This window comes from Neoarius graeffei, chromosome 15, assembly GCF_027579695.1.
Source record: "Neoarius graeffei isolate fNeoGra1 chromosome 15, fNeoGra1.pri, whole genome shotgun sequence".
NCBI lineage: Eukaryota > Metazoa > Chordata > Actinopteri > Siluriformes > Ariidae > Neoarius > Neoarius graeffei.
Window position 1 is genome coordinate 28,510,464 of NC_083583.1, and position 27,748 is coordinate 28,538,211.

The 27,748-nt window shown below is 41.0% G+C and overlaps 1 protein-coding gene across 4 annotated transcripts in view; it reads left to right on the forward strand.

Moving 5' to 3' along the window:
* Nucleotides 1-27,748, forward strand: part of arnt2 (aryl-hydrocarbon receptor nuclear translocator 2) — a 399,781-nt gene that overhangs the window by 138,753 nt on the left and 233,280 nt on the right. For all 4 annotated transcript variants that reach the window (XM_060941110.1, XM_060941111.1, XM_060941112.1 and 1 more), the window contains 2 exons: nt 4,876-4,978; nt 19,010-19,075. In XM_060941110.1, coding sequence (XP_060797093.1) covers nt 4,876-4,978; nt 19,010-19,075 — 169 coding nt within the window. The remainder of the gene's footprint in view (nt 1-4,875; nt 4,979-19,009; nt 19,076-27,748) is intronic.

Consider the following 27,748-nt stretch of genomic DNA (forward strand, 5'->3'; position numbering starts at 1 on the left):
TCTGAGGACCTCAGAAAAAGCGTTGTTGATGCTCATCAGGCTGGAAAAGGTCACAAAACCATCTCTAAAGAGTTTGGACTCCACCAATCCACAGTCAGACAGATTGTGTACAAATGGAGGAAATTCAAAACCATTGTTACCCTCCCCAGGAGTGGTCGACCAACAAAGATCACTCCATGAGCAAGGCGTGGAATAGTCGGCGAGGTCACAAAGGACCCCAAGGTAACTTCTAAGCAACTGAAGGCCTCTCTCACATTGGCTAATGTTAATGTTCATGAGTCCACCATCAGGGGAACACTGAACAACAATGGTGTGCATGGCAGGGTTGCAAGGAGAAAGCCACTGCTCTCCAAAAAGAACATTGCTGCTCATCTGCAGTTTGCTAAAGATCACATGGACAAGCCAGAAGGCTATTGGAAAAATGTTTTGTGGATGGATGAGACCAAAATAGAACTTTTTGGTTTAAATGAGAAGTGTTATGTTTGGAGAAAGGAAAACACTGCATTCCAGCATAAGAACCTTATCCCATTTGTGAAACATGGTGGTGGTAGTATCATGGTTTGGGCCTGTTTTGCTGCATCTGGGCCAGGACGGCTTGCCATCATTGTTGGAACAATGAATTCTGAATCATACCAGCGAATTCTAAAGGAAAATGTCAGGACATCTGTCCATGAACTGAACCTCAAGAGAAGGTGGGTCATGCAGCAAGACAACGACCCTGAGCTCACAAGTCGTTCTACCAAAGAATGGTTAAAGAAGAATAAAGTTAATGTTTTGGAATGGCCAAGTCAAAGTCCTGACCTTAATCCAATTGAAATGTTGCGGAAGGACCTGAAGCGAGCAGTTCATGTGAGGAAACCCACCAACATCCCAGAGTTGAAGCTGTTCTGTACGGAGGAATGGGCTAAAATTCCTCCAAGCCGGTGTGCAGGACTGATCAACAGTTACCGCAAATGTTTAGTTGCAGTTATTGCTGCACAAGGGGGGTCACACCAGATACTGAAAGCAAACATTCACATACTTTTGCCACTCACAGATATGCAATATTGGATCATTTTCCTCAATAGATAAATGACCAAGTATAATATTTTTGTCTCATTTGTTTAACTGGGTTCTCTTTATCTACTTTTAGGACTTGTGTGAAAATCTGATGATGTTTTAGGTCATATTTATGCAGAAATATATAGAAAATTCTAAAGGGTTCACAAACTTTCAAGCACCACCGTATGTTGATCTGTCTGCTTGTTTGTTGATGCTCTAGCATCGTCATTTCTTGACCAATCTTCACCAAAATGCACATGACAACTCACTAGGTCACACAGACATCAGTAGTTTTTGTTGGGTCAAGGTCACCAAGGTCAAATCTTGTAAAAACACCTAATCGACTATAACTTCCGTTTCTTTGTGATTTTCACAAGTATCGTGCTCTGCACGACTTTTCATTTGTTTGTTTATTTATTTGTTTGTTTGTTTATTATAGTTACACTTCTTTGTACAGTGTCCTGACTTTTGTGGAATCGGGGTTGTACCTAAAGGGTTAAAAAAAAGTGGGTTATCATTGATGTCTGTGAGATGTTAATTTTGCTTGCTGGACGGAGTCTCCAGTGTCTCAACTGGTAAACCTGTATCATCATCGAAATAGCTGTAAGTCTAACTTTACGTAGGACTGAGGGCTTTGTCGTTTGTCAGTAACACGACAAGCTCCTTTTTATATCATTAACTTTGAGAGAGAAAAAATTAAGCCATGACTGATTATCTATGATAATGTAAGTTGTGTAAACTAAATGTAGCCATGGCCAAAAGATTGCAGGTTCAGTTCCCTGGACCAGCAGGAATGGCTGAAGTGCCCTTGAGCAAAGCACTTAACCCCCCAACTGTGCCCTGGGTATGTTGTAGGTTGCTCTGGATAAGAGCATCTGCTAAACACCTGTAATGTAATGTGATGTAAGCGCATGCAACTACAGTTAGGTCCATAAATATTTGGACAGAGGCAACATTTTTCTAATTTTGGTTCTGTACATTACCACAATGAATTGTGAACAAAACAATTCAGATGCAGTTGAAGTTCAGACTTTCAGCTTTAATTCAGTGGGTTGAACAAAATGATTGCATAAAAATGTGAGGAACTAAAGCATTTTTTTCAACACAATCCCTTCATTTCAGGGGTTCAAAAGTAATTGGACAAATTAAATAATTGTAAATAAAATGTTAATTTCTAATACTTGGTTGAAAACCCTTTGTTGGCAATGACTGCCTGAAGTCTTGAACTCATGGACATCACCAGACGCTGTGTTTCCTCCTTTTTAATGCTCTGCCAGGCCTTTACTGCAGTGGTTTTCAGTTGCTGTTTGTTTGTGGGCCTTTCTGTCTGTGAAGTTTAGTCTTTAACAAGTGAAATGCATGCTCAATTGGGTTGAGATCAGGTGACTGACTTGGCCATTCAAGAATATTTCACTTCTTTGCTTTAATAAACTCCTGGGTTGCTTTGGCTTTATGTTTTGGGTCATTGTCCATCTGTATTATGAAACGCCGACCAATCAGTTTGGCTGCATTTGGCTGGATTTGAGCACACAGTACGTCTCTGAATACCTCAGAATTCATCCGGCTGCTTCTGTCCTGTGTCACATCAATAAACACTAGTGACCCAGTGCCACTGGCAGCCATGCATGCCCAAGCCATCACACTGCCTCCGCCGTGTTTTACAGATGATGTGGTATGCTTTGGATCGTGAGCTGTACCATGCCTTCGCCATACTTTTTTCTTTCCATCATTCTGGTAGAGGTTGATCTTGGTTTCATCTGTCCAAAGAATGTTCTTGCAGAACTGTGCTGGCTTTTTTAGATGTTTTTTAGCAAAGCCCAATCTAGCCTTTTTATTCTTGAGGCTTATGAGTGGCTTGCACCATGCAGTGAACCCTCTGTATTTACTTTCATGCAGTCTTCTCTTTATGGTAGATTTGGATATTGATACGGCTACCTCCTGGAGAGTGTTGTTCACTTGGTTGGCTGTTGTGAAGGGGTTTCTCTTCACCATGGAAATTATTCTGCGATCATCCACCACTGTTGTCTTCTGTTGGTGTCCAGGTCTTTTTGCATTGATGAGTTCACCAGTTCTTTCTTTCTTTCTTTCTTTCTTTCTTTCTTTCTTTCTTTCTTTCTTTCTTTCTTTCTTTCTTTCTTTCTTTCTTTCTTTCTCTTTCTTTCTTTCTTTCTTTCTTTCTTTCTTTCTTTCTTTCTTTCTTTCTTTCTTTCTTTCTTTCTTTCTTTCTTTCTTTCTTTCTTTCTTCTTCTTTCTTTCTTTCTTTCTTTCTTTCTTTCTTTCTTTCTTTCTTTCTTTCTTTCTTTTCTTTCTTTCTTTCTTTCTTTCTTTCTTTCTTTCTTTCTTTCTTTCTTTCTTTCTTTCTTTCTTTCTTTCTTTCTTCTTTCTTTCTTTCTTTCTTTCTTTCTTTCTTTCTTTCTTTCTTTCTTTCTTTCTTTCTTTCTTTCTTTCTTTCTTTCTTTCTTTCTTTCTTTCTTTCTTTCTTTCTTTCTTTCTTTCTTTCTTTCTTTCTTCTTTCTTTCTTTCTTTCTTTCTTTCTTTCTTTCTTTCTTTCTTTCTTTCTTTCTTTCTTTCTTTCTTTCTTTCTTTCTTTCTTTCTTTCTTTCTCAGGATGTACCAAACTGTAGATTTTGCCACTCCTAATATTGTAGCAATTTCTCGGATGGGTTTTTTCTGTTTTCGCAGCTTAAGGATGGCTTGTTTCACCTGCATGGAGAGCTCCTTTGACCGCATGTTTTCTTCACAGCAAAATCTTCCAAATGCAAGCACCACACCTCAAATCAACTCCAGGCCTTTTATCTGCTTAATTGGGAATGACATAACGAAGGAATTGCCCACACCTGCCCATGAAATAGCCTTTGAGTCAATTGTCCAATTACTTTTGGTCCCTTTAAAAACAGGGTGGCACATGTTAAGGAGCTGAAACTCCTAAACCCTTCATCCAATTTTAATGTGGATACCCTCAAATGAAAGCTGAAAGTCTGGACTTTATGTCCATGTCCATTATATAACTATAACTTGAATATGTTTCAGTAAACAGGTAAAAAAACAAAATTTGTGTCAGTGTCCAAATATATATGGACCTAACTGTATAAATGGATAAAATGCATAATTTGATAACACCAAACCCTGCTGTGTTTTGTTCCTTAGACTAGGAATAATGCAGAAATGGTGAAGAATTTGTGTAGAAGTAGCCAGAAATTAGAAGCATATGCACATTATTTGTTGTTACTCAAGGTATGCATTGAAACACTTCAATTGCTGGAAATTGCTCTGATTGTTTAATCTTTATTTACCATTTACCCCTGTTATTTGTGGAGGAATGTTAATAGCTATGGCGCTTTCAAAGGATTTGTTGTAATCACCTCAGTGTGGAAAGACTGTCGGGAGTGAGATCTGTTTCTGCGGATTTCTAACAGCTGTCATCTGCTTTTTTTTTTAGCAACTACTTTTTTTTTTTTTTTACCAGATTTTCTATCATTTCTATCATGGAAATGGCTTTAGGCTTTGATTATGGACGCTCCCCCAACCTGCAGCGATGACTTTGTTACCGAATAATAAAAACGCATGAATCAGTGACTGCTGCGTTTGACTGGGAGACATGTTTGTATGCTTTGGTTCTCAGCAGCGCTGCTCTGTTAGCTGTACAGAAAGGAAAACGTATTCAGGGAATTATTTGAGTGCAAAGCCTGCAGTACAGGACTCTAAAATAGAAGATGCCTCAGACAGTCTGAGTACTGAGATACCAGAGATGTTATTCTGTTATCGTACTTCCTACATGTTTCATTCTGTGTGTGTGTGTGTGTGTGTGTGTGTGTGTGTGTGTGTGTGTTGCAGGCCGGATCCTGGACCTGAAGACAGGGACCGTGAAGAAGGAGGGACAGCAGTCCTCAATGAGGATGTGTATGGGCTCCAGACGTTCCTTTATCTGCAGAATGAGGTATAAAAGTCAAAGCTGGGAGCTTTCAGAACCTCCTTAATAGGACCTTTCATAACCACTTTTGTAGAAATTTTAAAAGCCACTTTCATAGATACTTTGAGAGCCGATGTCGGATGAATGTTCAGAACCACTTTCTCAGGAACTTTCAGAACGATTTACTTCGGAACTTTGAGACCTACTTTCACAGAAACTTTAGGAGCCACTTTCATGGGAGCTTTCAGAAGTGACACCTACCACTTTGAATCTCAGTCATGGTGTTCAGGCTATAAAAGTAAGGCCAACGTGAGATCAGGCGGTATTTCACCTGAATCCAATGTTTATTAAACGTTTTAAGGGAACCCTGTAAAATAAATGGCATGGATCTTCTCAGTACAAACCTATTACATGATTATTATTCAAATGTATACATTTGTATATTTTGTCTATTTATTCGTCAGATAGGTATTTTTTCTATTCATGAACTTTCCCCTTACAGAACACATTAGGTCCAGACTTACATTATTTATTTATGCCTACTTGTTTTTAAGTTACTGAAGTTCAGATAAAACCCTTTTAATTCAAAGGACTAGCCAAATAGGTTAAGAGCTGTAGGGAAATGTATTAATTTAGTATAAATACACAGGTAATTATAGGAAATCACGTGTGCTGATTGGTCGAGAAATTCAGACTATTTCTCCATAATCACCTCGAATGACTCGGCAGAACGGCTTCTGATCGCTTTGTCACTGTAAGAGAGGAAGAATTACAAATTATGAAAGAAAACGCTGTTCCTAAAAGCACTAAAGATGCTACGAAGTTTGGTCTAAAACTATTCAAAGGTAAGGTGGAATTGGGATTTATTTTATCCATTTCAAAACAAAGTATTTTATGTGAGTCAACATACAGTAGATAAGTGACACAAGTCTGCGCCGCACCTTTATTACATTTGCATACCGCCTTTGAAGATTGAAATAAATTTTTTTAATGCAATTTTTAAAAAATAATCACCTGCAGCGCTTTCCCCAGAAAAAAAAAAAATATATATATATATATATATATATATATATATATATATATAAAATGTGTATATGTGTGTGTATCAGAGCGATACTACTGATGTAGAGCCCAGCCCATAAGGGCTGTCCCGGCATGGAGACCCCTGAAGGCTGTTGGGGGGGGTCCGGGGGTATGCTGCCCCGGAAAATTTTCAAATTGGAGACTTCAAATGGTGCATTATAGTGGCATCTAGAGCTGATTTAGGCACAATTCAAGATTACTAAATTTGCTGTTTTGTTTTTTTTTTACCTTGTCAAATATGCAAGGGGCAAAATTTAAAGGTCAGAATTAGATTTGAAATGAAAACACTTGGGGCGGCACGGTGGTGTCATGGTTAGCGCCATTGCCTCACAGCAAGAAGGTCCGGGTTCGAGCCCTGTGGCGAACGAGGGCCTTTCGGTGTGGAGTTTGCATGTTCTCCGCATGGGTTTCCTCCAGGTGCTCCGGTTTCCCCCACAGTCCAAAGACATGCAGGTTAGGTTAACTGGTGACTCTAAATTGACTGTAGGTGTGAATGTAAGTGTGAATGGTTGTCTGTGTCTATGTTTCAGCCCTGTGATGACCTGGTGACTTGTCCACACTGAAAAAAATGGCCTGTTAAATTAACACAAAAAATATTGTACATTGGTTGCACTTATTAAAATCATATCCACTAAGACCAATTAAGTCATGTTCTGTTTGACTGAACATGACTTAATTGGTCTTAGTGGATATGATTTTAATAAGTGCAACCGATGTACAAGATTTTTTTTGTGTTAATTTAACAGGCCATTTTTTTCAGTGCAGGGTGTACCCCGCCTTTCGCCCGTAGTCAGCTGGGATAGGCTCCAGCTTGCCTGCAACCCTGTAGAATAGGATAAAGCAGCTAGAGATAATGAGATGAGATGAAAACACTTCGTAGCACGCCTCTTCATTTTCCAATTCCAGGATGCCAGGAACAAAATCGAGGTCAAATCATGCAACAGCGCCATCTAGCAACCAGCACTTAGGACATGGTTTTATGTGTGATTGTGAATGGCAGTCAGTGCACGCAGCGAAACCCTTTATTTTCACTTCTGGGTTGAGTATCAGGAGAATCTAGAACTATATATTACAATATCTTGATATTTCTGTAGTTATAGTGCTATAGATATTTAGGTGCAGAAAGTACTCTGCAATGTTAAGTTTACGGTCATGTGAAAAACAAAGTACACTCTTGTTCAAGTCTAGGTTTTAAGTGTCAGGACATAATAAAAAATCATCTGGTCATTACCAGGTCTTAAAATTAGGCAAATACAATCTCAGATGACCAATAACACATGACATTTTCACCCTGTCATTTATTTATTTAACACAAAGTAAACCAAAAATGCAGTAGCAGTGTGTGGAAAAATTAAGTACACCCTTACTCCATAGAAATTATGAAGGCAATTAGCAGCCAGGTGTTGCTGATCAAATGAATTTGATTAATTGATCATCAGCCAGTGTGGCCACCTCTTAAAAAGCAGAAGTTTTGGCAGTTTGCTGGTCTGGAGCACTCAGGTGTATGTTAACACAATGCCAAGGAGGAAAGACATCAGCAATGATCTTAGAAAAGCAATTATTGCTGCACATCAGTCTGGGAAGGGTTATAAGGCCATTTCCAAACAATTTGAAATCCATCATTCCACTATGAGAAAGATTATTCAGTCATGGAAAACATTCAAGATAGTTGCCAATCTTTCCAGGAGTGGACGTCCCAGCAAATTTACTCCAAGGTCAGACCATGCAATGCTCAGAGAAATTGCAAAAAAAAAAACCCCCAAAAAACCAAGAACTACATCTAGGACTCTCTACAGGCCATAGTTAGCATGTTAAATGTTAAAGTTCATGACAGTACAATTAGAAAAAGACTGTGCAAGTATGGCTTGTTTGGAAGGGTTGCCAGAAGAAAGCCTCTTCTATCTAAAAAGAACATGGCAGCACAGCTTAGGTTTGCAAAGATGCATCTGAACAAGCCACAAACCTTCTGGAACAATGTCCTTTGGACAGATGAGACCAAAGTGGAAATGTTTTGCCATAATGCACAGCGCCATGTTTGGCGAAAACCAAACACAGCATATCGGCACAAACACCTCATACTAACCATCAAGCACGGTGGTGGAGAGGTGATGATTTGGGCTTGTTTTTCAGCCACAGGGCCTGGGCACCTTGCAGTCATTTGAGTCATCCATGAACTCCTCTGTATACCAAAGTATTCTAGAGGCAAACGTGAGGCCATCTGTCCAACAGCTAAAGCTTGGCCGCAATTGGGTCATGCAACAGGACAATAAATCACAAGCACACCAGCAAATCTACAGCAGAATGGCTGAAAAAGAAAAGAATCAAGGTGTTGGAATGGCCAAGTCAAAGTCCAGACCTCAACCCAATTGAAATGCTGTGGCAGGACCTTAAGAGAGCTGTGCATAAACGAATGCCCTCAAACATGAATGAACTGAAGCAATGTTGTAAAGTAGAGTGGGCCAAAATTCCTCCACAGCGATGTGAGAGACTGATAAAATCATACAGAAAATGATTGCTTCAAGTTATTGCTGCAAAAGGTGGTTCCACAAGCTATTGAGTCATGGGATGTACTTACTTTTTCACACATGGATTCTGCATTTTCACTTAATTTTATTCTGCATTTTCACTTAATTTTTGTTAAATAAATAATGACACGGTGGAATCTGTTGTGTGTTGCGTTATACCTGAGGTTAGATTTGCATAATTTTGGGACCTGGTAAGGATCAGATGATTTTTTTTTTTAATGTCTTGATTGGTAAAATAATGTAACTGGAAGAGGGTGTACTTTCTTTTTCACATGACTGTACGTTTTTGTTTTTTTTTGGGTGTGCAAGTGACAGCGTGGCGCTGACGTCGCACAGCGCAGCGGCGCGCTGTGTATCCACGCTTTTGGGAAAGCCCTGACTTGTATATTTATACTAAAACAATTCTCCACCTCAGGCTCAGTGAATATCAGTGAAGAATAACCTTGACTTCGCCTTGGTTGTTATTCACCGATATAAACTTTGCCTTTGACGAATAAATTGTGACATAACTTTTATAATTGTGGTCTGTGATTACCAACATCAAAAAAAGGAGAAAAAAAAGAAAATTACAAAAATCACTCTTTCATAAGCTGAATCTGGGAACCGAGTTAGAAATCACAGCCTGTTCTCTACATAGTGCACTGTTTGAAGAGTTCTTCCATTTTGCTGAAGTACAGTTTGGACAGTACAGTAGGTAGTATAGAAGACCCATAAGGCACTGCGTGTGCTGTGTGACTGTTTAATGAACTGGGTGAGAGTGAGTTCAGACACACTCAGGAGGACGCTGGTTCATAACACCCCACATACTCTAAAGCTTCCTTCACATTAGCAGGTGATTTCATACCGTATATTCTTGTAAGAAATGCTAGTAGCTGAAAAGGTTCAATTTTGAGTTCAGATATCACAATGCTGCTTTTTGTTTAAATATATTTCACTCTTTTATGTTGCTTCATGCAACATTGATTAGGGATCGACTGATATGTTTTTTTCAGGGCCAATACCAATACCGATTATTATGGAATTGGGATGCCGATAACCGATATGTGCAACCGATAAATGTAAACATTATAATTCACATGAAATTAAACATAGCACACACTGACACAGACCTTCATATCCATGAAATGTATGTTTAATTGTAAAATTGAACATGAAATTTTGTGCAGGGAGATGCCAACAGCATTTGTACAATAAAGTCAAACATTAGTTAGAATAAAATGAGAAATAAAATAATAATAAAATAAATATTCACCAATAAAAAAATAAATCACTCCCTACTATATTACAGCTCACCATTTTCGGTGGAAAATAAATGAAAATACACTCTGGATTCTTTTACACTAAGAACTAAGTAAGACTTACCAACTTCAAGTAGTTTTTAAATAACAAATCAAGTGTAGGGAGCTGCCTGCAGCATTTTTTAAAAAGTAAAATCAAACATAAAGTAGGCTATCACTCCCTATTATGTAACAACTTAACGAGTAACCATCTACATTCTAATGCTTTTAATGCCCAAGCCTAATATTCCCAATTTAGGAGGATTATATTGTAGTGAAGGAAGCATTACATGTAGTTTCAGCGAGACTAGTTGGTTGTAGGCTAATTCAAGTGCTTCCTTACGTGAGCTGAGTTTGCCTGGCTACACAGATGCAAATGGACAATTTTAACGAGTAGTAGATGAAGAATGTAAACATATAATGATGTTGTGCTTTTGCAACTTGTGTGTTTGTGACTTATTGCGGCAAAAGCAGCGTGTCCTTACCTTGAAGTGGGATCTGCTTCTGCCCGAGTGCCCATACGGCCGCCTTGAAACAGTTCACAGCGTTTAGCTACGCGTGTTGATTGGCTGTATCCTTTGTGCCGCTTCTGCCCGAGTGCCCGTACGGCCGCCTTGAAACAGTTCACAGCATTTAGCTACACGTGTCGATTGGCTATATCTCTTGTGCCAAACAAATCAGATGTTGTGGTGGGCGGGACTGTGTTCTTGAACTCAGAGAGGCGAGTGCAGGAAAGGACGTGCAGTGACAGTCGCGTTAGGAACGAAATGGCTGCAAAAAGGCATGTTATCGGTGGAAATTATGGCCGATACCGATAACCCTAAAAATGCAGAATATCGGCCCGATATATCGGCCAGGCCGATTATCGGTCGACACCTAACATTGATGATCCAACCACAGGCATTCATACATAAACAAAAAACCTATATATTCCAAGGGAAAATATAAATACATGTTATATTTTGACCCTTTTATTCAATGGCAGTGAAGTGACTAAAACGTTGATGCTGACTGATGCTGTTTTTGATGTTTGCCTGCATCTGCAGAATTTAATATCATGGTCATTAATTTGTTCAATAATGCTTTCATTAGAGAAGATATAAAGTACAATAAGAAAATTAGCCACAGAAGTTTTTGTTCTACAAAAATAGGTTTGAATTTGGTGCCTGTACCTTTACACCAGTGTTTTGCAAAGTGTGGTCCGCGGACTACTGGTGGTCCGCGAGAGATCTCAAGTGGTCCGCGAGGTGATCTACAAATGTAGTCAGCGTTTTCAAGATAAGCTAGCGTATGCTTTGTAACATTATTAGAAAGTTAAATTTATCCAATCTTGTTTTTAACGGCAATCAAACGGGCCTGTAATTTCATCATTATTATTATTTAAAAAGCGTTCTGCATCTGAATTTGCACCACATAAAACTTGTAGTGTCCATGTGCTCTTATTCCGCCTCTCGTCTCTAGGCAACAGTCACCTCACAAATCTCTGCCTCACAGGCAAACAGGCAGGCAGACCTGAAAACAAGCAAACGAAAATTCTGAACATATAATAGGCTAATCCTAACTAGCTCGTGTTCGTGGCGATTTTTTTAATTTACTGAAAGTGAAACAACAATGATGAAGTGGCTGACAGGTTCAGTTAAGAGGAAAAAACCTGACACTACCGACACAAGCATCAATAAGGAGAAAATGCAAAGAAAAGAAGATTCAGTTAGCACTGAGTCCCCAACACAGGAAGAACAAGAAAAACAAGCTCGGCAGACTAAACCAACGGCAAAGGTGAAAAGAAAATACCACAATGAATATCTAAAGTTGGGAAACCTCCATACTTTTGCTTTTAAAAACCACGGAGGATATGGAATGGATAGGCCTTTAATGTATTTAGTTAACCATAATTTTTTCAATTAAAAACACCTAATAGTACACATATCTGTATGGTGTGTGTGTGTGTGTGGGTGGGTAGGTGGGTGGGAGGGGTGTTGACAGGTGGTCCCTGAAATTTTTTTTTGGGACAAAGTGGTCCTGGGCGGCACGGTGGTGTAGTGGTTAGCGCTGTCGCCTCACAGCAAGAAGGTCTGGGTTCGAGCCCCGTGGCCGGCGAGGGCCTTTCTGTGCGGAGTTTGCATGTTCTCCCCGTGTCCATGTGGGTTTCCTCCGGGTGCTCCGGTTTCCCCCACAGTCCAAAGACATGCAGGTTAGGTTAACTGGTGACTCTAAATTGACCGTAGGTGTGAATGTGAGTGTGAATGGTTGTCTGTGTCTATGTGTCAGCCCTGTGATGACCTGGCGACTTGTCCAGGGTGTACCCCGCCTTTCGCCCGTAGTCAGCTGGGATAGGCTCCAGCTTGCCTGCGACCCTGTAGAACAGGATAAAGCGGCTACAGATAATGAGATGAGATGAGAAAGTGGTCCTTGGTCTGAAAAAGTTTGAAAAACACTGCTTTACACCTTGCAAGGGTGTATTTATTTAAAAAAAAAAACAGTTAGTTGGTCCATCAGTCTTCAATCCAGCTGCATTGGTTTACAAACCTTGATCCATTGTCCAGTTTCTGTGAGCTAGTACCCATTGTAGCATTCCTTTTTTTTTTTGGCTGGAACCCGATATGGTCTGCAGTTATAGCCCATCTGCATTAAGGTTTAAGATGTGCATTCTGAGATGCTTTTCTGCTCACCACAGTTGTAAAGAATGGTTATTGAAGGCATCCTGTCAGAGGAAAGTCTGGCCATTCTCATCTGCCATCTTTCATCAGGCTTTTCCACCTGCAGAACTATCGCTCACTGGGGAGATGTGTGTTTGTTTTACATGCCATTTTGTGAGAACTCTAGATATTTGTGTCTGTAAAAGACTCGGGAGATCGGCAGTTTCAGAAATACCTCAAACTAGCATGGCCAACACCAAGTCATGCCATGGTTAAAGTCACGGAGGTAAATTTTTTTTTTTTTTTCCCCTGTTTTGATGTTTGATATGAACATTTAATAGGTCAAGAACTGAAGCTGGCGGCACGGTGGTGTAGTGGTTAGCGCTATTGCCTCACAGCAAGAAGGTCCTGGGTTCGAGCCCCGGGGGCCGGCAAGGGCCTTTCTGTGTGGAGTTTGCATGTTCTCCCTGTGTCTGCGTGGGTTTCCTCCGGGTGCTCCGGTTTCCCCCACAGTCCAAAGACATGCAGGTTAGGTTAACTGGTGACTCTAAATTGACCGTAGGTGTGAATGATTGTCTGTGTCTATGTGTCAGCCCTGTGATGACCTGGCGACTTCTCCAGGGTGTACCCCGCCTTTTGCCCGTAGTCAGCTGGGATAGGCTCCAGCTTGCCTGCGACCCTGTAGAAGGATAAAGCGGCTAGAGATAATGAGATGAGATGAGATGCGATGAGAACTGAAGCTCTTGTTTTGTTTTGGGTTTGTTTGTTTTTTTTGCATCGCACAGCTACCACATAATTGGCCTGTTGAATACTTGCATGAATGCACAAGTCATGAAAAAAAACAAAACTGAACATACTTTGCCACAGCTATCCATAGCCAGGAGCCATGGGAGCAAAATTGGCCATGCTGTCTGGGTGGGAAGGATAACCCTGTCATTCATAGCAACCCTAGCTAATTGTGGGTGTCTTTGAGTTCAGGTACCGGTACCGTATGTGGAAGAGGGTAGATAGCGCTTACCTCTTGGTGTGTTACGCTGCTGTATGCTCTGTGAGCAGTTTGAAAAGACTTAAATGGCTGGCTTCGCATATCTTGGAGGAAGCACATTAGCCTTCATCCTTCCTAGTCGGTAGCTGTTGTATGACAAGCAACCAAATTAGCCCTTTTTCACCGCAATCTATGAAAAAACAAAGAAAATGTGGCTACAAATTTGACACAGTTTGACTTTTAGATTGTTTTCAGAGCTAAGAACATGGAGTAAAGGCAATTTAGTGCTCCACAAGCATTAATGGGTGAAGTGAAATCTGTCTGTCTGTATGGAGAAGCCTGGACCATTTTCATGTTTGCTTCCTTTCAACCTTGTTTGAACTTTCATGTTGTCCAAAAACGTGCTCAACCAAAACAGTTTTTCACATACCTTAGTCATGACCTAGCAGCGTCTCGATGTTTATTCTCCCAAAGTACATCCCAAAATAACACCGTGTTTTTCACAAGATGATACAGTACCTCAGGAAAATTCCTGTACTTCCCACAGAATAATGAATAGGTATTTTCTGATTGTGAGGCCTCTTTGAGTAATGACTAGCACTCTGTTCTTGTCTACAAAGACATGTTGTTTGGACCATGTTTGAAATCGGGCATCGTCTGTGTTTATGTCGACGGTGTGTTTTTACATACTTCAGTGTGAACTAATAACAGTTGGGGACCTCATCCAGTCCAGAATGTGCATGCGTTTCAGATTTTATATGTGTCCATGTTTTGAAATTGGAACAGTGTGTCAGGGTTGCGATGGTATGCAAAGCTGATGAGAAACATACGTCCATAACAACATTCCTCCTCGTGTTTGTAGACTACAGAGCTATAAAGAACAGAAGTGATTATGTAACGTTTAGCCTTACTGCATTCAGGCAACATGACCAGACTTAAGGGAATGCAATATGATCTGTTTGTTCTAGATTTGTGCCCTAGGACAGCTGAATAATTTTTTGGCTCTGATGAAGAGGGGAAACAGCTACGTTACCTTGATGAGAATGACCTTTTGGATGGGAAATTCCAAGTGCGTGGCTGGAATGATCCCTGACTGAAATTCGTTCACGGCTTAAGAAATACTTCAGGGACCGCATGCTCATGAGTGAGGCCTTAGCAAAGACAAATGACATAAGTGTGATTTGGATTTGAAGAGGATGTGTTTTAATAATAGATCTACTTATCTCACATTTCATTGCATGAAACCATTTTTGATTAGGTGCTATAATTTGTTGTTTGCTAGAATGTAGTCTGTTTGGATGATTTAAAGGAAATTTACATGTCTTTACACTTACCTCAGATAAATTCAATCAGCCAAGGCATGATTGGTGGCTGATGTGTGTGCTTTTATTTTAGCACTCGAGCTATGAGACTGATATAACTAGTAGGGTTGTTACACGGGCACGGTTTCAGTTTTAGTCATTAGTCCATTACCTCACCGTCAATATTTACAAAACGCCAATTAAAATTTCTGTCTAAATACAGATAAAATGCCTTTCCTTTCAGCCCATCTCTCATTCAGCTTATAATGACAGCATGATAAATATTGACAATGAACGAGAGTTTATGGAAAAATACTTCTGAAGCCCATTCAGGGAGAAGTGGGGGAAAAAGTAATTACTTTACAGGTATTTAGCAGACGCTCTTATCCAGAGTGATATACAACATACCCAGAGCAGCCTGGGGAGCAGTTGGGGCTTAGGTGCCTTTCTCAAGGGCACTTCAGCCATTCCTGCTGGTCCAGGGAATCGAACCAGCAACCTTTTGGCCCCTAAGCTGCTTCTCTAACCATTAGGCCATGGCTTCCCCCATTATTAATTATGACTCCTATTATTACATTATTACTATTACTCCTCCCATTAATTATGACTGGGATATCTTTGGGATTTTACTCTCATCTGAATCCAACAAGTCAGTCATTATAGCTTACTTGCAAGTCAATTTTGAACAATAATCAAAGAGAATCCATAACTACCAGTGCCTCTCAGTGCATGGTATGTTTTAATATATATCCCTCATCAAACAATTCCAAACTAAGTGTTAACTACAAAGAATTATAAATAAATCTGAAAAAAAAATTAGAGGTCTTATTAGAGATTTGTATCTCAGCATAAACTCACTGGAGGCAGCCATGTTTGTTGCTTACGTCGGAGCAACCTTTGACCTGTGCATGTGTGATTTACCATGCTATCGCCTGCCTCTCTAGGCATGATCATGATACGTAAATCTACACACACATAAATACTCGAGGAGCCACAGCTGTGACTCGGGTGGCCATGCAGCTTGAAATTGTGACGTCAGTTCATGGTATATCCAGGCTATACCATGACTGACTCACACCATATCCATTTTTTTTTAAAGATTTTTTTTGGGCTTTTTTCACCTTTATTATTGGATAGGACAGTGTAGAGACAGGAAATGAGTGGGAGAGAGAGACGGGGAGTGATCGGGAAATGACCTCGGGCCGGAATCGAACCCGGGTCCCCGGATTTATGGTATGGCGCCTTATCCACCTGAGCCACGACGCCCCCTTTATTTTTTATTTTTGATGAAAAAAAAATTAGAGGTCTTATTAGAGATTTGTATCTCAGCATAAACTCACTGGAGGCAGCCATGTTTGTTGCTTACGTCGGAGCAACCTTTGACCTGTGCATGTGTGATTTACCATGCTATCGCCTGCCTCGCTAGGCATGATCATGGTATGTAAATCTACACGCACAGAAATGCTCGTGGAGCCACAGCTGTGACTCGGGTGGCCGTACAGCTTGAAATTGTGACGTCAGTTCATGGTATATCCAGGCTATACCATGACTGACTCACACCATATCCATTTTTTTTTTTTTAAGATTTTTTGGGGCTTTTTTCACCTTTATTATTGGATAGGACAGTGTAGAGACAGGAAATTAGCGGGAGAGAGAGACGGGGAGTGATCGGGAAATGACCTCGGGCCGGAATCGAACCCGGGTCCCCGGATTTATGGTATGGCGCCTTATCCACCTGAGCCATGACGCTTCCTTTATTTTTTATTTTTGATGTCACAAGATACATTGCTTAATCAATGATGGAACTGTTTTATGTCACATGAGTCATCCTTGACCAATCCATGCATGGGAATTTTTTGATGAGGGATATAAATGCAAATATATGATATTTAAAATTTGATAGTTGGTAGAGCTCTTAAACATGTTTATAGGCATTATAGTTTACAATTCTCACACTTCAAAGGTGTCAGAGTGGATATTTAGTCTCTCAGGCTTTCCTGAAGGAGTTAATGTTTAAAGGCTGTCTCTCATGGATCCATTCTCGGAGTACATACTGTATATTAAAAGTACATACACAATATGGCCAAAAATCTGTGGACACCTGACCATTGCAGCCATATGTGGGCATTCCCAAAACTGTTGCCACAACGTTGGAAGCACACAACTGTCTCGACTGGATGCTATAGCAGTGAGATTTCCCTAAAAGTCTTAAACCTCTTCCAGCATGACAATGCCCCTGTGCACAAAGCAAAGTTCATGAAGACATGGTTTGCCAAAGTTGGTGTGGAAAAACTCAAGCAGCCTGTACAGAGCCCTGACCTTAACGCCACAGTACACTTTTGAGATGAACTGGAGCGCCGATTGCTAGTCAGACCTTCTCAACTGTCGTTACTGCCTGACCTCACTAATGCTCTTGTGGCTGAAAGCCTTCCTAGAAGAGTGGGGGCTATTATAGCAGCAAATGGGGACCAACTCTGTGTCAGTGCCCATGGTTGGGCGGCATGGTGGTGTAGTGGTTGGCACTGTTGCCTCACAGCAAGAAGGTTCTGGGTTCAAGCCCAGCGGCCGACAGGGGCCTTTCTGTGTGGAGTTTGCATGTTCTCCCTGTGTCTCCGTGGGTTTCCTCCGGGTGCTCTGGTTTCCCCCACAGTCCAAAGACATGCAGGTTACAGTAACATGGGGCAGCCGTGGCCTGAGGTTGGGCTGACATGCCCTTGAGCAAGGCACCTAACCCACAACTGCTCACAGGGCGCTGTAGCTGCCCACTGCTCTGGGTATGTGTGTGCGCGCTCATTGCTCACTTGTGTGTGCATGTCTGTTCACTGTTTCAAATGGGTTAAATGCAGAGGTTAAATTTCACTGTGGGCTTCTTCTTTTGGAATGTGCACATGGGTATGATGGCATGTGTACGTACTTTTTGCTGTATATTGTATTTGGCATACACTATTATCGAAAGTGGACAGTATGGTGGTGGATGTTTTGTATGTTCTCCCTGTGTACATCTGGCTCTTTCCAGTGTTCTTTGGTTCCTCCCACAATCATGTCTATAGATGGATTGTGTACCCCAAATAGCCCCAGGTGTGAATATTTGTGTGCACGCATGGTGCCCTGTGATAGACTGGTATCCCATCTAGACTGCCAGTGTTCCTGGGTGGGCTCCAGTTTCACTGAGACTCTGATTTGGATAAAGCAGTTACTGAAAATGAGTGAAGGAATGCAGTTTATCAGCTGAAGAATAAAGGTCTTGCTCAACAACCCAGTCGTGGCAGCTTGGTGGTGATGGGATTTGAAGTTGCAACTTTGTGACCCGTAGCCTGATGCTTTTAATACTAGGACAGTACAGTGGCACTGGTACCTCCTTCATCATGCAGGATCCTCTTAAATGAAACCATTTTCCCTCAGGCATCCATCCATCCATCCATCCATCCATCCATCCATCCATCCATCCATAATAACATTTAAATGCTTTCATGTTTGAAAAGATTAAATAACACAAGATTTAACCATATGTTCAGTATCTATGGGCTAAATCTATGGAATTCATTTCCACATTTCTTAAAATGTCTTTCTTTGCTCTTGCTTTTGAGTCGGTAGATTCCTTCCCATGGATTCTATCATAATCATCTTATATAATAAGCGGCAAAGTTTGTTTTTGTTTGTCTTGATCTAACGTCGCCATTTCTCGATGGATTTTCACCAAAGTTGGCAAGTAGGTCCGGGGATGACCCAGAATTTTGCAGATATAAGCAAAATTCATGTACGGGCCCCAGGGAGGTCCCGGGGTGGGGGGGCACAACATCCACCCACCCCCTCCCTCAATGCCTTTTACGTTACATTTATCAACACAAATTCTCGACAGATCTTCACTAAACTTGGCATGTAGGTACAGAAGATGGCTACAATTTGGCAGCACTCAGAAATTCCATATTTGGGCCCCAAGGGGTCCACGGTGGGCCCCTGGGTGGTGGATGTTTGGATTTTTGTTTGTCTTGGGTTAACATCACCATTTCTCGATGCGTCTTCACCAAATTTGACATGGAAGTCTGGGGGCAACCCAGAATTTTGCACAACCCGGGTAAAACTAGCCGGGTAACCTGCTAGTTTTACATAATTTTATTTCTTGTTTTGCTGTTTTTCTTATGCTTTATAACATATTTGTCCTTCACATTCTCTGTAAAGCTGTCCTTTTATGATGTTAAATAAAAAGGGCTCTATAACTAAAGTTTGCTTTTATTCATATTATGATTTCAGGTGTGGCAGCGCTCCTCTGGATCACATCTCTCTCAACCGTCTGTCGAGCATGAGGAAGAGATACAGGCAAGAATGCATACACAAACTCTGCCTCGGTCCCTCCACCCCCACCCCAACTTTGGATTGTTATAACTAGCTACAATACAGTAATTACTCTAATAATAGTTATTTTATCTATGAATATACACTCTGACTGCAGACTCGGTGACAGCATGGGACACAGGGATGACGTATTTTGTCCTAACATCTGTAATAAATGACGACATGGTGCTTTTCTTTGAGAACGGAAGACACAGGAGTCATATTTACATAACGTGTGATCACAGTCCTAACCCAGCTGCATGATGTTTTCAGTCACACCAGATATTTCTTATGACTGGATTTATAATACATCAGCACAATAGTCCAAATTTAAAGAGTTTTTAAACAGTATGAATAAAAATAGCTCCGAATAATTTGTACACAGAAAGTCGACATGTACAGCCTTTGTACCAAATCCATTGTGCAGTATTTCTTTCTGTAATAGATGTGTTTTTCTTGCCATCATAAATACAGGACTCAAGGAAGCAAGCCATTGCATTGCATTGCTGCATAGTTTTCGTGGTTTGTTTTGTGCTTTGTTGATGTGAAATTTAATCCACTGCTCATGTTCTGTCTTTCCTAAATTTGCCCTTTTGACTCGTTGTGCTTAATCCTCATCCATCAAACATGTTCCTGACAGAACCCTGACTCAAGGAGACGCACGTTTGCAGCCGGCAAAGGCTTTGGAATGCGGTTTAATCGGAGTCAGAGATCTTAGCCTGGATTCCCTGACGCGTATTAACACCAACACCAGGGCAGATCGTTTTATTGTTCAAGAGAGCTTAAACTTATAATCAGGAACGTGTAAAGCGTGCCTGAATGTAATCTGAATTTCGTATCTGTATACATAATGTCAGATTAATGTACATCCAGTCCAGGAATAATCCATCAATTATTCAGCCTGATCAAAATGTCTGACTGAATTATTGATGGATGGTGGATTGTGAAATCTTTTCAAAGGAAATCAGAAGATATGTTTTATTAACCATAACACGCAACTGTTTGAGCAGGAATGTGGGTGATTTAATTTGGGAAGATGCTTTCACCTTTATAAAAGGCACCGGGTTTCTTTTGAATTTTCTTTCGTGCAGATTTTTCCTTTCCTTCAGAAAAAAAATGCATTCAGGCACAGAGCTTGGGGAAATGTGGGTTGATGGATTTTATTATAGCTTTATGCATATTAACCACCTGTAACCTTCCAGTGATACTGTAAGACCCGCCCTTCAACCCAGCGTGTGTATGTGCACAAGGTCATGCACAGTGTCTTGCAAAAGTATTCATCCCCCTTGGTGTTTGTCCTGTTTTGTTGCATTACAAGATGGCATTAAAATGGATTTTTGGGGGGTAAGCATCATTTGATTTACACATGCCTACAACTTTAAAGGTGCAAATTGTTGTTTTATTGTGACACAAACAATAATTAAGATGAAAAACAGAAATCTGGAGTGTGCATAGGTATTCACCCCTTTTCGTATGAAACCCCTAAATAAGAGCTGCTCCAACCAATTCACTTCATAACTCACATAATTAGTTGATCCCACCTGTGTGCAATCAAAATGTCACATGATCTGTCACATGATGTCTGTATAAATCAACCTGTTCTGGAAGGACCCTGACTCTGCTACACTACTAAGCAAGCAACATGAAAACCAAGGAGCCTCCAAACAGGTCAGAGACAAAGTTGTGGAGAAGTATAGATCAGGGTTGGGTTATAAAAAATATCCCAAACTTTGAATATCCCAGGGAGCGCCATTAAATCCATTATAGCAAAATGGAAAGAATATGGCACCACTACAAACCTGACAAGAGAAGGCTGCCCACAAAACTCACAGGCCGGGAAAGAAGGGCATTAATCAGAGATGCAACAAAGATACCAAAGATAACACTGAAGGAGCTGGATCTGGGAGTATCTGTCCATAGGACCACTTTAAGCCATACACTCCACAGAGTGGGGCTTTATGGAAGAGTGGCCAGAAAAAAAGTCATTGCTTAAGTAAAGCACATCAAATAAATAAATCTCATCTCATTATCTCTAGCCGCTTTATCCTTCTACAGGGTCGCAGGCAAGCTGGAGCCCATCCCAGCTGACTACGGGCGAAAGGCGGGGTACACCCTGGACAAGTCGCCAGGTCATCACAGGGCTAAATAAATAAATCAAATAAGCAAATAAAGATGTTTGGAGTTTGCCCAACAGCATGTGGCAGACTCCCCAAATACATGGAAGAAGATTCTCTGGTGAAATGAGACTAAAATTGAACTTTTTGGCCATCATGAGAAGTGCCATGTATGGTGCAAACCAAACACCCTGAGAACACCATTCCTACGGTGAAGCATGGTGGTGGCAGCATCATGCTGTGGGGATGTTTTTCATCTGCAGGGACAGAAAAGCTGGTCAGAACTGAAGGAAAGATGGATGGCACTAAATACAGGGCAGTTTTGGAGGAAAACCTGTTTGAGTCGGCCAGAGGTTTGAGACTGGGACGAAGTCTCACATTCCAACAGGGCAATGACCCAAAACATACTGCTAAAGCTATGCTGAAGTGGTTTAAAGGGAAACATTTAAATGTCTTGGAATGGCCTAATCAAAGCCCAGACCTCAATCCAATTGAGAATCTGTGGCATAACTTGAAGATTGCTGTACACCAATGCAACCTATCTAACTTGAAGGAGTTGGAGCAGTTTTGCCTTGAGGAATGGGCAAAAATCCCAGTGGCTATATGTGCTAAGCTAATAGAGACATACCCCAAGAGACTTACAGCTGTAATTGCAGCAAAAGGTGGCTCTACAAAGTATTGACTTGGGGGGTGAATACCTATGCACACTCCAGATTTCTGTTTTTTCATCTTAATTATTGTTTGTGTCACAATAAAACAATTTTCACCTTTAAAGTTGTAGGCGTGTTGTGTAAATCAAATGGTGCTAACCCCCTAAAAATCCATTTTAATTCCAGCTCGTAATATAACAAAACAGGACAAACACCAAGGGGGATGAATACTTTTGCAAGATGTATAGTGTACAAGACATAACACATCGCAACCCATAGCTATAGTATTCCACTGCACCTGCATTTACCAAAATAAATGTACTTATGGATGCTGTTTAAGGTATCATCTCAAGACGTGAACATGGAGGGATTTTAAAAATCTGTTTGTTCTGCAGTCGGCATCTAATTAATTCATTAATTTCAGAATGCTGGTGGCACAATCCTATACTCCTAAATATCTATAGTTTTTCTCTCTTTTTAAAGTCTCTGAAATCTTTTTACAAAGTATCTTCATACACCATGTTGAATTGTGTGCTCTGTGTTCTGTCAGGTTGTGTTTTTTTTTTTTTTCAGCCATATTTCAACAAATCCCACTACTTATGCTGCAGTTAAATTAAGATCTTGTTTGTGTCAAGTCTGCAACTAGTTTACAGGAATTGTGAAACACTGAGGCTGAGCAATGCAATACTATTGACAGAAAACTACATAACAGGATAAATATATATATTATCAGGGACATATTATAAAAAGCTCATTTTCTCAGTGCTTATGCACATACATTTGGGTATGTACAGATATCACAATGTTGCTTTTTGTTTAAAATATATTTGAGTCTTATATTGCTTCGTATAACACTGACTGTCCAGCCACAGGCATTCCTACATGAGAAACTATATGTTCCAAGTGAAAACAAAAATACAAACCATATTTTGACTATTTATTTATTTATTTATTTATTTATTTATTTATTTTATTGAAAGGGCATATACGGTATTAGGAAGTACGAAAAGCTGACTTTTTCAGTGCTTATACACATACATTTGGGTTTCTGGAGTGCCTACCAAACAACCCAGTCAGTTTCCTTTGGGCTCCAGTTTCAGAAAACATGAGATTCAACAAGCCGTTCAGATTTGGTCACCTTTCTTTGTCACAGGGGAGCTCATTAGAATTTTTCGCTTGCGGCCATGTGACCAAAACTGCTTGCGTCATTGACCACCACCATGTTGGAGGATGTACGTTCTATCTATCTTTCTATCATATATATATATATATATATATATATCTCATCTCATTATCTCTAGCCGCTTTATCCCGTTCTACAGGGTCACAGGCAAGCTGGAGCCTATCCCAGCTGACTACGGGCGAAAGGCGGGGTACACCCTGGACAAGTCGCCAGGTCATCACAGGGCTGACACACAGACACAGACAACCATTTACACTCACATTCACACCTACGGTCAATTTAGAGTCACCAGTTAACCTAACCTGCATGTCTTTGGACTGTGGGGGAAACTGGAGCACCCGGAGGAAACCCACGCGAACACGGGGAGAACATGCAAACTCTGCACAGAAAGGCCCTCGCCGGCCACGGGGCTCGAACCCGGACCTTCTTGATGTGAGGCGACAGCGCTAACCACTACACCATTGTGCTGCCATACTGTATATACACACACACACGGTCAAGCCAGAATGTCTGCCCACCTCTTTCACCTTCTCCACGTTTTATTACGTTTATTAAGTGAATGCAGGTTTTTAGAAATTATGCAATTTTATTGACAAAAATAAATTATTTAGGGGTTACATATCTGTACACACCCTTAACCTAATACTTGGTTGATGCACCTTTGGCAGCAATTTCAGCTTCAAGGTGTCTTGGGAAAGAAGCTACGAGCTTGGCACACTTGTTTCTGGACATTTTTGCCCATTCCTCTTGGCATATCCTTGCAAGCTTGGTCAGGTTGGATGGGGAGCATTGGTACATAGCCATTTTCAGCTCCTTCCACAGATGTTCAGTTGGATTCAGGTCTGGGCTCTGGCTGGGGCACTCAAGGACATTCACAGACTTTCTCTGAAGCCACTCCTTTGTTCTCTTGGCTGTGTGCTTCAGGACGTTGTCATGTTGGAAGGTAAACCTTTACCCCAGTCTGAGGTCCAGAGGGCTCTGGAGCAGGTTTTCTTCAAGGATCTCAGTGTACTTGGCTGCATTCATTTTTCCCTCTGTCGGACTAGTCGCCCTGTTCCTGCTGCTGAAAAACATCCCCACATCATGATGCTGCCACCACCATGCTTCACTGTAGGGATGGCATTAGCCAGGTGATGAACAGTGCCTGGCTTCCTCCAGATGTGACGCTTGGTATTTAGGCCAAAAAGTTCAATTTTGGTTTCATCAGACCAGAGAATCTTGTTTCTCATGATTTGAGAGTCCTCTAGGTGCCTTTTGGCAAACTCTAAGCAGGCTGTCATGTGCCTTTTACTAAGGAGTGGCTTCCATCTGGCCACTCTACCATAAAGGCCTGATTTGTGGAGTGCTGCCTGGATGGTTGATCTTCTGCAGGGGCGTCACTAGACCCAAGACCATACTGGGGCACAAAAGGGGCACAGGAAATGTATGCGAAGCGCGCGAGCTAAAAATTTTGCACTATATTTATATTTATATTTTTTATATAATATATATTACATTTTATGTAATATATATTATATTTTATGTAATATATATTTATATATTGATATTTATATTTAGAAACGGCCTGCTTAAAACTAGTCACTAGAGCTGTAAAACTCAAAATGATTACGAGGACACTGAATCCAGGTCAATCATTTAATAATAACAGTATGAATATTTGCAACATTTGTGATAATAGCAATGTAATACTTATACTGTTGGTAATATTGTAAAAGAACATATTAACATACAATACAACACCGCCGAGTTTTTAAACTCAACCAAGAGTACTTAATGGCCAACAGTATTCACACTTGATACCTTTTAAATCACCAAACATATCTTTGTATCTGTGATCAGCTTGTGGTTCATCACCCACATGTTGCCTAGTTACCTTGTTCATTCTTCCTTTCTGCTTTATTCCTGCTCCTAGCAAATAGCTTTCTGATATCCATCTAGAAGAGGAAGTTTGCAAAATTGAAACCATACTAATAAACACCTGCCAGTAGCCTACACAAGTAGGGTGGAGGCTTGCTCAGAATGGCAGTCCAAAACGCCTCTCCAAGCGCTAGGCCTACTGTGTGTGTGTGTGTGTGTGCGTGTGTGTGTGTGCGCGCGCGCGCGTGTGTGTCTGTGCGCGCGCGCGTGTGTGTGTGCGCAGAGCGCGTGCATGTGCAATTGAAATTCGGTTCAATAATTCAATTACAATACTCAACTGGACGTAGCCTCCAAAACAACAGTTGTGTGTCATTACGTTAGGTGGCTATCTTCACACAGTCCATCACAAAACTATCAACGCGATCTGGCAACACGCAAACTGAGGGCTCGCGGCTTGCCACGTTGCAGACGACGGAATGAATGCAAACTTTTCAATATCCCTTCGTTTCAAACAAAAAATCAAGACAACACGAAAACAATGTCCCAACACATATTAATTCTACAGCGTTACAAAAATGACAGTGGAATTACTGTCTACTAACCTGTAAACAGTTGAAAAACACGGAGAGATGGTTTCCCCTGCTCTGAATTTCATTGCATCTGAGGGCTGCTGGAGTCTGCGGTCCCCATAGCAACCAAGATGTTACTCATGTCACGCGCACACTTTTTTCACATTGCTTAGTGTGCGCGAGGCCAGCCAAAACTACCAATGTAAAAGCATTGTAGATGGTCTTCTTCGCGCATCGGTTAGCCTACCCCACGTTATGAATTAATTAAATTGCAGCTATTCCCAAGTTTAAAATTCAGAGCGTTTCGTCACTGGATTTTTTTTACTGGGGCACTACAGATCTATACTGGGGCACATGCCCCAGTAAAATACCCCTGGCGACGCCGATGATCTTCTGAAAGGTTTTCCCATCTCCACAAGAATACACTGGAGCTCTGTCAGAGTGACCCTTGGGTTCCTGCTCACCTCCCTGGCCAAGGCCCGTCTTCCCCGATCGCTCAGTTTGGCTGGGCGGCCAGGTCTAGGAAGATTCTTGGTGGTTCCAAACTTCTTCCATTTACGAATGATGGTGGCCACTGTGCTCTTCGGGACCTGTAAAGCTGCAGCAATTTTTCTGTACCCTTCTCCAGATCTGTGCCTTGACACAATCCTGTTTCTGAGGTCTGCAGATAATTCCTTTGACCCCATGGCTTGGAGTTTGCTCCGACATGTACTGTCAACTGTGGGACCTTATATAGGCAGGTGTTGGCAATCCCCAGTCATGTCCAGTCAATTGAATTTACCACAGCTGGACTCCAATTAAGTTGTAGAAACATCTCAAGCAGTATCAGTGGAAAGAAAATGCACCTCAGCTCACTTCTGGGTGTCATATCAAAGGGTGTGCACACTTGTGTACATATATTTTACATGTTGATTTTTAATAAATTGGCACAAATGTCTAAAAACCTGCTTTCACTTTGTCATTATGGGTTATTTTGTGTAGAATTTTGTGACAAAAATTGAACTCAATCTATTGTGGAGTAAGTCTGTAACATCATAAAACGTGGAGAAGAAGGTGAAGGGGGTGTGCAGACTTTTGGCTTGAGTGTGTGTGTGTGTGTGTGTGTGTGTACAGACTGAAAGGCTGCAGGCTGCAGTATTTGAGGTAGTGGATTGGCCTGAATCTTGTTCGATTGACACTGTGATTGTTTGGGAAGATTCTTCAACAATTTTTCATTTCTTTCTGCGCTCTGTAAGCCTAGCATTTCGAGCTACCACTTTAGTACCACTTTGATTTTGTTGTGGTCCATATTTTGTGTTGGATCCCAGTCTGGATCTGTAAATTGTAGAGATCAGCTGGTTTCCCTAATGGGAAGAAAAAGCAAAATAAAAGCAGCGTCATCAAAAAAAATTATATACAGCTCTTTTTAAAATGAAATAATCGTCGAATCACGCTCTTGATGATCATGGCTTTGTCATGTTTGACAACGGCAAGTTTCTGCACGACCAGGCTATTAAACGACCCAATATTTCTTATATATTGCGATCTTTCATTAATAACTAGTTCGTAGCACTTACCATTGATAAAATGTTCACTGCAGACTCGTGTGGTTTTTGCTTTCTCATCGCTTAGATCAGCCCAGTTTATGTTGGACAGCCAGTGACGTCTATGCTCCGTGGACAACTCTCTTGTTTTTTCTCCTTGATTATTTATAATTGCTGGAATTCTAAAGGACTTATAAGTCCCCTTGTCTCAAATAGAGTTGTGCCCGCATCCAATTACAGCACAAAGAGTTGGCATAGCAAAGAAACAAAAGGAATTCTTGAACGTAATAACCTCTCAAGCATATCTTCTATAGTAAATGTGCGCCACGTGAGTTTGTGTATATCCTCAAGGAAGTTTGTGTATATCCTCACCGTAAGGTGAAACGTCTTCAAGAATCTTCAAGCAAGTCCAGTTGCTCTCTTTTACCACCCACAGTTTACCATGACCTGGATGACTGAGAATCTTCACAGACATGTGTATATCCTCCAACATGGCCCACTTCTGGTTCAAAGCCTCATGCATAATTAGCTATGACGTCACATGCAAACGAAGAATTGTATCTCCACGTATGGCTTGAGAACTGCCTTTTTGAATGAGTATTCATGAGGAAAGTGCTACTGGATTGGCCTGTGGAAGAGTGGGTTGGGATGAGCAGTGGCTCATTATCATTTAAAGGAACATGCAGTCAAATCAGCTGTTTTGAACAGGGTTGGTTTATCACTCTCAGGTCGCCGACCCCCCACAGGGGACTTTTAGGACTG